General features: G+C 42.1%; 1 protein-coding gene across 1 annotated transcript in view; it reads left to right on the forward strand.

Annotated features, from left to right (window-relative positions):
• Nucleotides 1-15,071, forward strand: part of GPR107 (G protein-coupled receptor 107) — a 52,358-nt gene that overhangs the window by 7,176 nt on the left and 30,111 nt on the right. The window contains 9 exon segments of the mRNA XM_043530692.1: nucleotides 2,966-3,056; nucleotides 4,955-4,989; nucleotides 6,056-6,112; nucleotides 6,951-7,058; nucleotides 8,433-8,566; nucleotides 9,544-9,558; nucleotides 9,560-9,617; nucleotides 12,795-12,853; nucleotides 14,563-14,637. Of these exon segments, the coding sequence (XP_043386627.1) occupies nucleotides 2,966-3,056; nucleotides 4,955-4,989; nucleotides 6,056-6,112; nucleotides 6,951-7,058; nucleotides 8,433-8,566; nucleotides 9,544-9,558; nucleotides 9,560-9,617; nucleotides 12,795-12,853; nucleotides 14,563-14,637 (632 nt within the window).

The following is a 15,071-nucleotide window of genomic DNA, read 5'->3' on the forward strand; positions in this document are numbered from 1 at the left end:
TATGTTGGGAAGTGGTGATCTCAGATTGCTTCCTAAACAGTCCTCCACTATGGATTTTGTAATGGTCCTCTGCACTGCTACTGTTCCTCTCAAGCACATGACAAAGCATAATTATTTGCTGCACTAGGCTGATAGATTCACAATGGAAACAGTGGCTGCATCTGCATTCTGTAGTGACTCGTATGCCGTGTAGATTAATATCTAGGGAACTGTCACATTTTTTAAAATGACAGTGGACAAAATATGGTATAACTTTGTTAAAGGTGAAATGCTGGTTATAAAACACTGTATTCTTTTCTGCCTTTATTAGACTTATATGTTTCTTTAAATATGACATTGACATCTATTTACTGGAGAAGCAGTGAGTAATGAGGTCACAATAGACTGAAACCTGACTAGCACCATTCTAGAACTTATCTGAGGCAGCTGAAAAAGAGTTGTTGGCTCACTTGGTTTAGGACTTGCTGTAGTTGAGTGTGTCTCCTTTAAAACCTATTGGTCTGAATTGAAGGCTAGTTTAAAGTTATAAAACAGACTGACTCAACATCCTTTTTTTTTTTTGGTCTTTTCTTTCCTTTTTTCAATTGAGAGAGATGAAGTATGAAGTTTCAAATTGGTATGGCTGAAAAATCACCATATCAATTTATATAACTTGGCAAATACTTTGGTATTGCTATAAAATTAATTAAGTTAGATGTGTATAATATCTGATTTGTCTGGGTGGCTACTTGATATTTGGGGTTGGAGTATCTGTAGTTTGCATTAGAGCGACAGTGACTTCTTAATATGTTTTCCTTAGGTGGGATTCGGTTAGACCGAACAAGGAATGATGGACACTCCACTTGGCTGGTAAGACTGAAAGGATTGGATGTTCTCTGCCAGAGAAAACAGATCAACCCCCACACAACTGATCTCATTGTCTGCAGCATTCCAAGAATTAATGGAGTAAAATGATCTATTAGCACAAAATATCCTGGATGGGAGTAGTTTGACACTAGAGCACCCCCCCCCCCCCAGGAATAGGGAGTGTCCCAGTTTTTTCAGCTCAAGAGCTCATTACACACCTGCTTTCCTAATATTGTAACTTGTGATATTTTGCCCTTGCATTATCAGGATGAAGTGGGTTACTGTATCTTGAAAAAGAAATCAGAGCAGTATGTTTCTGTTGTTCTTCTACGCCTGGACTTTAGAAACAATGCCTGAGTGAACCTCAGAGAGCCTTCAACCGTGCCTTTTTTCTTTAGGTTATTCCCCCTGGTTACGATTCAGTCTAGCAAAATCTGTACAAGTTTTCCGAGTAGGAACGATTCATAGATTCCAAGGCTAGGAGGGACCATTGTGGTGGTGTTTATGTACTTTTGTGTCCCCGTGGATGCTCTGAAACTTTGTGTGTGTGTTTCACATACACAGAAAAGTCAATAAATAAAAGTGGAATTGATCATGAGCTCCATGATCTAGAATCATAGAAGTGTAGAACTGGAAGGGACTTCAAAAGGTCATCTAATCCAGTCCCCTGCGCTCAAGGCAGACTAGGTAATGGGTAATCCACCTCTGTCCCACTGCCAAAAGACCACTTAAAATTCTCTTATCTGTCCTGGGCAGGAAGTAGTTTTGCTTAATGACTAGAGATGTAGACACAGAATCAGGACTCTTGAGTTGCATTCTCAGCTCTGTCACTTGCTTAATGAATGAGCATGGTTATTTAAATTCTCTGTGCTCAATTTATCCCTTTTACAGATGAATAAATTATGTGCCTAATTCTGAGTGTTGTGGCTTAATTAATCAATGTTTGTAGTGCCCATTGAGATTAAATGTACTGTACCGTGTAAGCAATATTGGTCTCCCCTTTTCCCCAACACCAAGTTTCCAGGCTATTGTCCTGCCCTTTAAAAGGACACTAACTTAAATCATATTATTACTTTTTCCTGAGTGAAAACTTTTACCTATTCTAGTTGCAAGTAACACATGTGACTACTAAAACTGAAAAAGTTAGTGGAAGGGATTATCTCTGTTTCACTTTGTGTGTTTGACACAACCTTTTAGGATCACTTTCACTGTGGTGTTGGTCACTTCCTGTCTCAAGCACTAGCAGTTAGGTCATGGTCTTGGGCCTGTCCACTCCAAACAGTGGAGGAGCAGAAATCCCCTAATGGGGATTTTAAAAAGGGAATTCAGGGCCTACTATTCTTAAAGGGTGCTTACTAGAAACTTTTTTCTCTTTTCTTTGACTAAAAAACGTGAAGTAATTCAAAATGACAGCGTCTCTTTCTCTCATACCTTTTGGTGAACAATTTGTCTTCAATACATTTTAATGGATAGTTCCCTCAGAACTGTCTATATTGAGTTGAATATTCTCTATCCCAGTGGTTCTCAACTCTGGTCCACCACTTGTTCAGGGAAAGCCCCTGGCGCGCCGGGCCGGTTTGTTTGCCGGCCACGTCTGCAGGTTCGGCCGATCGCGACTCCCACTGGCCACGGTTCGCTGCTCCAGTCCAATGGGGGCTGCGGGAAGGGCGGCCAGCACATCCCTTGGCCCGTGCCACTTTCTGCAGCCCCTATTGGCCTGAAGCGGCGAACCGCGGCCAGTGGGAGCCACGATCGGCCGAACCTGCGGACGTGGCCGGCAAACAAACCGGCCCGGCGCGCCAGGGGCTTTCCCTGAACAAGCGGTGGACCGAAGTTGAGAACCACTGCTCTAGCCCAAATAGTCTTTAAATGAATTTCAGTTCTTCTCTCTGGTTTTAGTTTAGCCGCTAGCCAGTTCCCTCATCTAGGGCCATCCTTTCTAGTGTGTAAAGAAGACTTTTCTCCTTATCCGACTCTACACAATATATGCTTAACAGCCTGCTTGTGAATGCTCCACTTGCCTTTGTTGTGTAACAGAACCCTTTCATCTGTCTAGTGGGAATGCAGAGCCCTCTTCAGAAGCTGCTCCCTAGTTGCCTAAAATTTTCTTCATGACTGACAAGCCATTGTGTTGGCTACCAAGACTTCAGAACAAACACGTGAGTCTCAGCGCACGTATGTGGGGAGCAACCAAAGTCCTAGCAGCCAAGGTAAGCCTGCCAAACCCAGTCAGACTGTACTGCTGCTGCCAGGATTTCTGGTCCAAGTGTGTGCAACAGTTTGTCATGGCTAGACTCCTTGAGCCATATGGGAAAAAACTCTGACTTTAACCTATTCATGATCTCTTTTTGGATATCTGTAACTTCGTGCATAGAAACATTACCAGCTGGTGTGTCATGTGACAGTTTGCATACTATTGTGGATAGAGCCCAGCACGGATACAAAATTTGTATCCACATCCAATCTGCGATCCACAAAAATGGTCCATGGATATAAAATAGATATCCATGGATTTGCAGGGCTTTTGTTCAGAGAGTTGGGACTCCACAACTAATGGTTTGCGACTCCCGACTATCTAGCTGTATTTGTTTTTACTTATGTGGTTCAGATTATCTGGATTCTACTTTGACTACTACAGTGTTTGGCATCCCTTCGGCAGCTACTTACCACTCCGGGGGTAGTTGGTAACACTTTGCAGATGGACACCAGTGTAGAAGTGAGAAACTTTCTTGGTATCTTAGTTTTCAATTATTTAAAGTTCTTTGTGATTTTGGACTCTGCTTTCAGGATTGGGCCACAGGAAGTGTCTGCTAGAAGTCCTGTCAGAGTGTAGTTGAGGAGCCAGTGTTGAGGCAGAAGGCCACTGTGTCTATAGCCTGGTCTATAATCTGGAGGTGTGACAACACTAGCCATGTGTGGCTATCCAACGCCTTTCCCCCCAAACAGAATTCAAAAGAAATTCCATGTGGAAACCCTCAGTCTGTGTGGTTTTCTATGAGTGTATGTTCTGGACCTGAATGTGTGTTTGAAACTCATGGAGCCAAATTGTGTTCTGAATTATCCATGGTGTAGTTTTACTAAGCCAGAACCTGGAATGTTGTCTTAATGTGCTAAATTCACCTAGGCTCAACATCACCCTTTAGGCTCAAGTCTCTGACTCTTGCTCATCTCATCACAGTGGCAGTGATATCTTCTGCTACAGCAGCCTTTCCTGGAGTCTGTGTGGTTTATTGTCTGGGTTCTTTACCGGCAGGGGTGCCAATATCTGACAATCTCTGCTCTGATGAGATTACCTGTAAACAGTTTGTTATCCTGTCACTGAGAAAGGGGTAGGAAGAAATGTACGAGGCTCATTTTAAATGGCTCGAGGTGGCTGTCTTGCAATAACACTTTCACAATTTCCAGTGTAGCTTTAGGTGAAAATTGACTGCCTGCTCTTCATGCTTGTACTTAGGTTACTAGGTTTATAGTTGCGAAAACAATACTGGCACTAAATAGATACAAATCAAATTTGCAAATCTGCTGAGAGCTCTGCTGCACGAGTGTGCCTGCTCTTGCTTGGTCTTGCATTAAGAAATGCAGCGTGTGTGTTGGTACAACATGCTGACATCCAAGGGTCATTGGCTGAGCTCGAGTCTTGAACTTTTACTTCCTGATGGCTTCTGGGAGGCTTCTATCTCCAGCCAGTGTTCATAGAGTCTATTGAAGTGGGACTGTGAACATGTGCTGTTCCATCACAGCCTACCCATTAACTCTAGAAAAACTTAGATTGAGGACAGGATCTCAACCTTAAACTGGTAGATAACACATGATCACTTACTGTTACATTACTGCTGGAGGGCTAGACCAGTGACTTCTTTAGTACTAGTACTCCTTGGGAGGTACATGAGTCTGGGGAAATCCAATGCTGTGTTGATCTTCAGTTGGTGATGGTGTGTGTGGTCAAAGATTTGCCTTTGGGATTTTAAATCTGCTAGGAAGCTGGTAGGTAGACAAGATTAAAACTGGGTAGTATAATGGCCAGGCACAAAACAGAAGGAAATACAGCATGTTTGCAAATTTCTGAATTCAGAGTGTCTGAATTTGCTCTGAACGCTCTAGTCTCTAGGTGACAAGTCCAAAAGAAGCATAACAGCATCTCAGGTAAGACTGAAACTAGTTGTTTTCAGGATTAGCAATGGGAGGATCTTTCAGACACAAGCTGGAGTGGAAAGTGGGTGTATTGATCAGTGTGGGGTATAAGTAAGCCCCTTTGTTTTCAGTTTAAACCGATTTTTTTTCTCAAAATTCCTGGATTTTACAAAAAGTATTCATTTTTTTTTCTGTTTTTCACCTTACTTTTGTATCATTCAAATATATAAAAATAACTTGTTTTATTAGGAAAATATAATACATTGCATGAGATATATGTATTGCGATAATACATTAGTCTGTGTGTATATGCAAAGCTGCCTTTTGAAGTAAGGCTATGTATTAGTCTAGAAAATACACACAATAAACAAACAGGCACGCACGCAAGCCCTGAAGTATACTGATGAATTTCACGCTTACCACATACATTTATCTGTTAACAGCTTGAAAGGTTTAAAAATTTGACACCGTAAAACAAGAAGAAAACAAAAAATCTGTCAGAATACGTTTCAGAACACAAGGAAGTATTTGAAAATTTAAAAAAAACAAAAACAGGAGAAAAGGATGAAGTTGAGTGTATGTGCTGCAAATGCTGTGGCCCAATTATTAAATGTAAATATTTTTAGGCTAATAGTTCTAAGTGTACAACAGTAAACAGTTTTTTGTAATGAAAAGTTTTATCTGGGGATTAGAGATGTATTGTTTTATTAAACTCAGAGCTGGCAATGTGTTTTGAGTTCTGTTTTAGTTCTGCAGCAAACCACACTGATGAATGGAATTCAAAGCATTAATCTACTGAATACGTTCCCGCCCTGTCTTTCTGTCCACCAGAATGAACCCTAATATTTACCCAGTAAAATTAATAGTTTTTTGCACTGATTTTTCACCTGTTTTTGTTGTTGTGGTAATAATTTTTCCCAGGAATTGATCATAATTTAAATAAAATAAAAACTGAAAACGAAGGGCCCTACATGTAAGTCATGCAAAGTACATCATGTATTTCTGATTTCATGACACAACTGCAGTATTTACTTGTTAGAAGCCACTTCTAGCATTTTTTTTTACTCTTCTTCCCCAGAATGTAATGGAGCAAGTGCACCGTTTTCGTAAAGATAAAGGAACTGTTTCATTCCAGGTAAGATTTCTGTCAGTAGCTCTTCCATAAACTCTTTCCCTTCACTGTAGCATGTGCTGAAAAATATAAATCCACGGCCCCGTTTCATAATATCCCATTCTGTTAATAAAGATGCCTCTCGATAGCACATACCATTTTTTAGATGGATTCTTCTTTTGGGGAGAAAGCTGTAAAAGATTTGTTCCTTATAAGATGCAGAAGCATGTCTTGTAAACCACTCATTCACGTGGTGCTCCTTACAGTGTTTGAATGTAATAAATGTTGCTTTCTGTAATGAGGGATACAAAAATATAGAAAAAACTTTGATTAATGGTAGGTTGGCAGTGTGACACCAATACTCAAAGTTGTAGATTTTCTGGGTCAGACCAGATTAACAAACTTTCTCACTTCAGTGCTCTTACTTGCTTTGTCTAAAACTTAACTGCTGGCTACTGCTGATAAAACAGATTTTGTGGCATGTGACTGAGTTTGTGGTTTAGCCTTAAAAGTTGTTCACATCGTACTCAGTTCTAATCTTCTGGCTCTGCCTGTCATTCGTAGGACATTGTACAATGTCACACAAAATAATCTATTGAAATGCTATTATTCCTGTATCTAATAGCGCTGGATTTACCAGAATGCATAGTCAAGGAATTAAGTGTAGGGATGCAGTTTATTTGAGCTTCTTTAAGACTTACAAACACTGGCATCTTGCTAACTTTCACTGTACAGGTATGGAAAAGGGGCAGTATGATCCTAAATGTCAAGGACTTTTCATATTCCCATGGAGATTGTTTTACAGCAGAGCAATGCTTTTCTAAGGTATAAATATGCTGACTTTCCTTGTTCTTATTTTTTGCTTTATTTTAATATCAGCTCTGAAAACGAAGTTCTATACAGGCTTTGCTTCCACAAACGTGTTGGCAGTGATGTGCAGACCAGTGATCAGCTCCTGTTTAGCCTTGATGTGAGTATCATGTGTAAAACATAACTTAGAGCTGTTGCATTTGCTTAGTCAGTAGCGTGAAATGATGCATGAGACTTCACCATAGGAGCACCAACTCCTGGGCTCTGCACAGATTGCTGGGGGAGGCAGGGTGGAAGTTGGGGTGGGGAGACACAGCTGTATCCAACATATCCTTCTAATGTCTTGTTGCATAGCAGTGGCATCCTCTAAGGAAGTAGTTTTAGTATCAACTGTGGTGTAATAGGAAGAATTTAAGGAATAAACCATAGTGCCAGAAAGAAGTGGATGAAGATGTAAAGACTCCATCAGGGAGAGCCAACGCAGTGGTGTGTGCTTCTCCTCTCTCATCAAATCCCTTTTCTTTACAAAATGGCAGACGTTAAGGGCACTGTCTCAATCTTAGTTATCAGCCTTCTTGAATTTCTACGTGTTCTGTCTTTCTAGCTTAACACAGGCTACATCTTTACTACACATCACTGAAGGGAGCATCTGAATAGCAGAGTATTATAGTAGGTGTTCCAGAAAATAGAAGAACTTGGCAGCCTAAAGCTTCCCTGAGCTGCACCTTTATAATCTGCAAGAATGAGATCTGGTTGCTTTCACTGAGGGGGTGAGTAGGAGAGGAAATGACTCATGTTGAAGGTGGTAGTGAGTGGGGTTATGTGAAGATCCAAGTTGATTTAACTGGTGTTTTGCTTTTTTATATCTGTTAGCACTAGCCTCAGTAGGGCTTTTTAAACACAAACTGAACTAATTCCAGCTTTTTAAAAAGCACTTGAGTTACTGACTTGAAGAGTTCAGTTGATGTGAAAACTTGGTTTCACTTGCTGTAGAAGTGATCTCTGTAGTAGAATTGCAGTAGGAAAGTGCTTCCTTCCCCCTGACAGGAGAAGAAATCTATTGTAACACTTGTAAGAGATTTTAAGTGTTGGTTATGAATCTTTGTGAAGGCTCGTACACATTAGAATCTGAGCTATGCTCCTTATTTAAACAAGGCTCTGGCTAGTGTGTCAGATTCAAGTATGGACAGACCCTACAATTCACTGCTTGTAATAAGTTGTTCTTGAAGGGAGTTACATTCTGTCTCCCTGAATTACCCTGTAGAACTCAAGCAGCAGAAGGCATCTTCAGTTCCTGTCCTCTTATTGTATAATGTTACTGTTCATGATTAAGCAGCAGCGGCATATCAAAAAAGTGATTCCTGTGTGTTTAGTGTGCAGTATTCTGGGACTCCTTGGGTGGAAAGCACTATTACTTTAGGAATATGGATTCTAAGCTTGTGCATCTGTGATTGTGAATTGCAATAATTAAGCAAATAGCAATAGTCAAAGGTCTCTCTCAGCTACACATCTGACACTTCTCTTCTCTAATCAGATAGAGATCAAGGAAAAGAACCCTGAAAGTTACCTCTCGGCAGGTGAGATCCCACTTCCAAAACTCTACATTTCTACGGCTTTCCTCCTCTTTCTTTCTGGGACCGTGTGGATCCACATCCTTCGTAAATGCAGGTAAACTGATTTTCTACAGCATAATGACAAGTGTGAACCTGGCTTGTGTTGGTCTCTGCTGGGGAACAGTTTTGTCTGTTCTCCTCCTCTTGCCTTCCCTTGGCCTCCTGTCTCCCAATAGAACTTGATTCATCCATTTTTTTGTTACAGTAAGACAGTCTTGCATGCTTAAAAAGCTTCTAAATATAAAGCTTACCAAAATTGTTTTTATTCCTGAAGGTCATTTGATTTGCTGAGAGCGCTTAATTGGAAATGGTAACTGTAGGGACTGCTTTTACTGAGAGCTAGTGGATACTCTTGTAGCTCAATGGGCACTCTAGAGCAGCGGTGTCCAATATGTTCACCACTAGCCAATGTGACTAATAGGCTATTGAATTGTGGCTAATGCATGCGGCTTTTTTATAATGTGGCTAATAAGAAAAACTCAAAACCGGCTAGCATTGAATTTCTATTGGACACTGCTGCTCTAGAGGTACCACTTCAGGATACGAAGTCCCAAAAGAAACAAAATGACTTCAAAATGCAAAGAACTATGAATTTGTTAGCTGAGTGAACTGAGCTGCATGTAAACTAACGTGAATTTCTAAGGTTGTATGTAGTGGTGGTGTGTCAGCCGTGTCAGTCCCAGACAATACCTTTTATTGGACCAGGTTCTGTTCGTTCTCGCTCTCTCTCTTTCACCAACAGAAGTTGATCTAATAAAAGATTCTCACCCACCTTGTCTCTTGAATTTCTAAAGTCAGTTATGATCCTTATGCAAAATATAGTCTTACAGCATTCCCATTTTAAATACACACATTCATCTTTACTTCAGACGGAAACTTTTATTGAACAGAATGGTGCCTTAACAGGAAGCTTGGTTTATAAGCCCAAGACAGAATGTGTCCGTATATGATGCGGTATCTCAAGGGGCATTTTTTTAATGTGCCTACATGGAACTCTTGGCTTATACTACTTCTGCCTCCTTGTGTTTACAGGAATGATGTGTTTGAGTCACTGGCTAATGGCAGCCCTCCCTGTCACACAGTCTCTGTCCTTGATGTTCCGTGTGGTAAATATAAAATATTTTCTATTTGTTTCTCCCATATGGGGGAAGTGGAACAAGTGGAAAGCAGGGCAAGGTATATCTGGGAAATGGCATATTCCCTTCTGAGATTCCAAAACACTTTCCAAATTATCTATATATGGATCATTTCTCCCATTACTGAAATGCAGCTTCCTCTGGGGTGGAACATGTCAAGAATTCTGTGCCAACAATTTTGTGCAGTATTTGAGGAGAAGCATGGTATATGTTAATCATTAAAACTACAGGGGGTGCTCAGCAGCCACAGAGCATAAACTTTACATTGAAATTTGATTAGGAGAGAGAACTAGCCTTCCTGTTCTTGGAAGCAGTACCACAAGAATGCTAAAGACCACAGTTGGCCAAGATATTAATGTTGTGTGTTGGTGCAAAGGTGGGTGTTCCTTTTCTTATAGGCATCAAACAAAGATTGCTGCCTAATGACTCAACACCACTGCTGCAGAAGTTTTGGGTTTCCTTCCAGTTCTAAAGTTTGACTTAGCCTAGTAGAGCTGATGAAGTCACAGTCCTAAGTGATGTAGCTGCAGTCAGGTATATCAGGATGGGGTGGTCGTGCACATCTTCACTTCTACTCCTTTTCCTGTTTACAAGGGGTCAGAACTGCCCATGATTCTTTGCCTCTCCGTCTGGTCCGTAGCATGGGTTCATAGGTCTTGGAGTTCCACTTCTTTTCTCTGCAAACTTCTCTTGACAGTCTTTCCATTGTGTCCTCTGTCTTCCACATCCTGTCTTGCTGTCCTCTTCCTCCCATGCTTTCTTTGTTGATTATTCTTCTCTAACGCTTCCCGAAGGTATCTAGAGTTGCAAGGCACCTCACTACCATCCTGCCCTCGCACAAGGAAGCCTTGTCTATGCCTGTTGTGGGTCAGCTCCCCAATTCCACTGCCCACAGGCAACACAAGCCCTCCCCTCTAGGCCTTGTAGGCCCCGCTGTCTCTCTACAGGTTAGCGACAGGCACACTCCAACCCTGAGCCCTCTAAACTTCTCCCTGGAGTGTCCAGCTCCTGATCCACTGGACCCTCTCAGGACCTGCAGGTTTACTGCTTCCAAAGAAACAGTATACCCCAGCTTACCAGTTTCACCTCAGTTCACTGCTGTGCCTAACTCACAGCACTTAGATGTGTTTATACTGAAATGAAGTGTAAGTTTATATAACAAAGCATAGAGAGTCAAATAGAAGTATTGGAAACAAATGGTTACATATGAAATAAAATCATAACATGCATTCTTGAGCCTGGACTTAATTAACCAGATACTCTGTCTAAGTATTGCTCACCCCAAATCCCTGCAGCACTTTACAGTAACAGAGGCGGTGGCCCTTCTTTTCATGAGACATGCACACTCCTTGATGGAGGAGTCCGTATGTCTCTTTGCATTCCTACATATACCAGACTAATCCTTTGTCTTTATTCATAAACAGGATGGACACACCCCGGCAATTAGTTGATTCCTGTAGATTTTGTCTCTTGTAGATTTCGCAGTCTCTCAGTTTGCACTTACATGCACAGTATGTCAACAGACATACATTGTCAGGCATACAATACGCAAATGGTCAGACAGGGAGATAAATGTCACTAGCCTCCTGCCTAAAGGGAACAGCTCCGAGGTATGTGATCTCCAGGTGACCGGCCTTAACTCCAAAACCTTCATAACTTTCAGTATACGTACATAACTCCTTAAATATTATTTCTACATACATTTGAGTGATTTTGATGACCAGGGATCTACTGGCCTCCTCAGCTTCCGCTGACAATGAATTCCCCAGGTTCATTATGCATTGTGTAAAGAAGTACTTTCTTGTGTGTTTTAAGCCTGCTGCCTATTAATTTAATTGGGTGGTCCCTAGTTCTTGTATTATGTGAAGGGATAAATAACATGTCCCTATGCGTTTTTCCACACTATTCATGATTTTTTAGACCTCTGTCATGCACCCCTTCCCTTAGCCACCTCTTTTCTAAGCTGAAAAGTCCCAGTCTTTTTAACCTCTCCTTGTATGAAAGGTGTTCCATACCCCTAATCGGGGTGGTTTTTTTGGGTTTTTTTTCCCCCTTCTCGGTACTTTTTCTGATTCTAATATCTTTTTTTGAGTTGGGGCAACTATAACTGGACACAGTAGTCGAGGTGTGGATACCATAGTGGCATTATGATGTTTTCTGTCTTATTATCTAACCCTTTCCTAATGGGGCCTAACATTCTGGCAGCTTTTTTGACTGCTGCTGCACATTGAGCACGTGTTTTCAGAGAACAATCCACAGTGACTCTAAGATCTTTGAGTAGTGTGACGGGGTTAGGACTCACCACCGCTGGCACCTCCCGCTGGTTGCTCTGGGAATTAGCTCTGTCCAGTCATGGAGCACCTTTTTCGTGTGGTGCCTTGCCCTTCGTCTGCTCTGCTGCTTTGGGGACCCTCGTTGCTTCCCGCTCAGCAGCGTCCTCTTCAGGACACTACCCTCCAACAGTGCCCACTGCTCCGGTCTCACCCCCTTCCGAGGGTTTGGTGTTACGAGCAGTCCACGATCTGCACCTGTTGTAGTGGCCGGCTGCAGCCTCTAAGTCTCTAGCCCCTTATCGTAGGGACCAGCCATTGCCTGGATCAGGCCACGCTTCTCTTCAGCCAGGTGTAGCACAAGGGGAATGGGGGGGACCTAGGCCCACCCGCTACTCTGGGTCCCGACCCAGGGACCCTCTAGCGGCAGCCTCTCTGCCCTCCTTCTCTCCCCTTGCCCTGCTATTGTCCCTGGGCCGCTTCCCCTTCGGCGCTGTGCACCTGCCCAGCCCTTGGCAGCTAGGCCGGCAACCTGGGGTTTTCTTTGGCCGGAGCTCCTCAGCTGCTCCTGCCCTTCTCCAGCACTGCTCTGTCCAAGGTGCTATCTTTCAGCCCAGGAGCCAGTCCTCCTCCCTTGACCACCGGGGAGAGACTGCCCGCTCCCTTCCTAGGCAGCCTTTATTTATGGCTGAGTCTGGCTCTGATTGGCTGACTCTAACTCAGCCTCTGATTGGCTCCCTAGCAGGCCTTCTCTGATTGGCTGCCCACCTGCACCACCTCCCTGGCCTGCTGAAGCCCCATCTAGGATAGGAGTGGAGCAGCCACCCCACTACAAGTAGTAACAGCTAATATAGATCCCACTGTTTTGTATGTATAGGTGCTGTCAGCCAAAAGGGCCAAATCTTCAGCACATGTTTGTTTTCTGTCCCTCTACAGGTTTGGTTCTCTTACTAATTAACTCTGTAAGTAAGGTGAAGAGTAGTGCTCAGCACATTGCCTTGTCTCAATTCCACCAACACCTCAAAACTCTCCAGACTTCCATGTATTGTTACCCCCACATATATAACTACCAGTGCAATTTCATCTCTTCTGTTTTCTTAGGTTGCAGTTGGATTTTAGCTGTTCATACCATATCGTATTCTGCCACACAGTCACTCGCTATAACCTGTACATCTTTTACCATTTTCATATGTTCTTTTTATCAAACTGTAGCCATCTAGGCTTTACTTTTTCCCACTGTAATATGTCACCCTGTGAGAGTCTTTTTCTAACCCATTGAATACCACTCAACTCACTTCTCTCCTTCAGCATTTCTTTTACAAAAGCCGAATTACACACCACTCCTACTGTGTTCCCTTCACAAACATGGAAATTTAAATCCCCACCAACCACTACAAAGATGTTACACTCGACCATAACCGTCAACTCTGCTAGCTCATTTCTAAAGCTCTCCTTCTCTTCCAAAGGTCTACCTTGTTGCGGAGCATATGCTGACATCACACATATAACCTTACAGTCTGTCCTCAGTCACACTGTCAGTTGGTCTCCTCTTCTTTCTACCGTCATGACACCCTTACCAGTCTCTGGGCTTACAATGACAGCTACCCCCATTCATTTTCTTTTTCCTCCAGACCCAAAAATTTAAAATCTGTCAAGATTTTACTCTTTCCTCCACACCACATAGTATACAGATTTTCCTTCTAGCCATTGCCTCAACTATCTCTCATGACTTACCTGTAAGTGAACCTACATTCCACGTTGCAGGTGCTTGCCAGTTTGTTGCCATTGCTCACAAGATGTTATCCTGAATGCAGTAGTGTGTTTTAAAAGCACATGCTAGGTAAATCTTAAAAACGTTTAGCCATCTGGATACGCCTTGGACTCTTAGGTCATAGTTTCTTCAGCTTCATGGGAATGAAATGAATAAATACCCTGAATGTCCATAAAGCAAGGTAATTTGGGGGCCGCTATACTAGAAATCAGTGTTTCTATCTAGCCATGCCATAACTTTTCTAACATTAGAAGCATTAACACAAAGACTATCTAGCGTCACATGGTAATAAACTATATTTAGACTTTGCCTTCCCATTGGAAGGGTCTCTTCAGTGAGGGTAGTGGTGGGGATTTAATCCTCCTATGCTGATGCCTACCGCAATGTCCACTTTCAGTTGCATGCTGGGATAATCACTCTAAGCTTGCCAAGTACTTACTGTCTTTGGAGTCTAACAACTTTGAACCTGGCTGCTGGTGAAGGTAAAAATAGAAAAGGCTAGTCGTTTAACACAGCCTAACTGGAACAATAGAAAAACTGATATTTAATCCTGAATATAAGTGATTATCTTTAAATATAAGCGAAGTTGGGGGGATGAAAAGGGGTACTCTCATAAGAGTAATTGTTAATGCTTGTATACTTCTGTACATTCTGGTAACACTTAGGTGGAGATCTGCTAAGACATCATTATAAATGGAAAGTGGCAAGTTTGTTCTAGCCTAGTAAAAATTAATCTAAAACTACTGAGAGTTGATGGTAGGTGCTCTCTGGGATACAGAAGAGATGAAAAGGCCATCACAGGGTGGATCTAACAGGGTTTGCAGTGTTGGTGAAGGAGTTTTATGACATGACTTCTTGTATTCTCTGCTTCCAGATTTGACTACCACTACGTTTCCTGTCAAGGATTTTCCATTGAGGGCTGGGCTGTTGTCTATTACATCACTTACCTGTAAGTATACTAGAGAGTGCCTGCATACTCCTGTTCTGAGATTGTTCATTGAGTCAGAATTCTCTTGAACAGTCACTGTAACACCTCCCATAAAGCCTTGCTTGAATTTGTATTCTAGGTATATTCCATGTGTGTTGCTACTGCCTTAATCACACCAGAGATATTGCTGATTTTTCCCAGTCCTCCTGGAGGACACTTAAGCCACTTAAATCTAAAATGGCTTAGCTTCTTAGCTTCAGCCACCATACTTGCCAGTGGCGATCGGTTTCTACAGAAGTTATACTCAAAAAAGAGTATCAGAGGGGAAGCCGTATTAGTCTGTATCCACAAAAACAACGAGGAGTCCGGTGGCACCTTAAAGACTAACGTATTTATTTGGGCATAAGCTTTCGTGGGTAAAAAACCCACTTCTTAGTTGAAGTGGGTTATTTAAC

This window comes from Chelonia mydas, chromosome 16 (assembly GCF_015237465.2).
Source record: "Chelonia mydas isolate rCheMyd1 chromosome 16, rCheMyd1.pri.v2, whole genome shotgun sequence".
NCBI classification, from domain to species: domain Eukaryota; kingdom Metazoa; phylum Chordata; order Testudines; family Cheloniidae; genus Chelonia; species Chelonia mydas.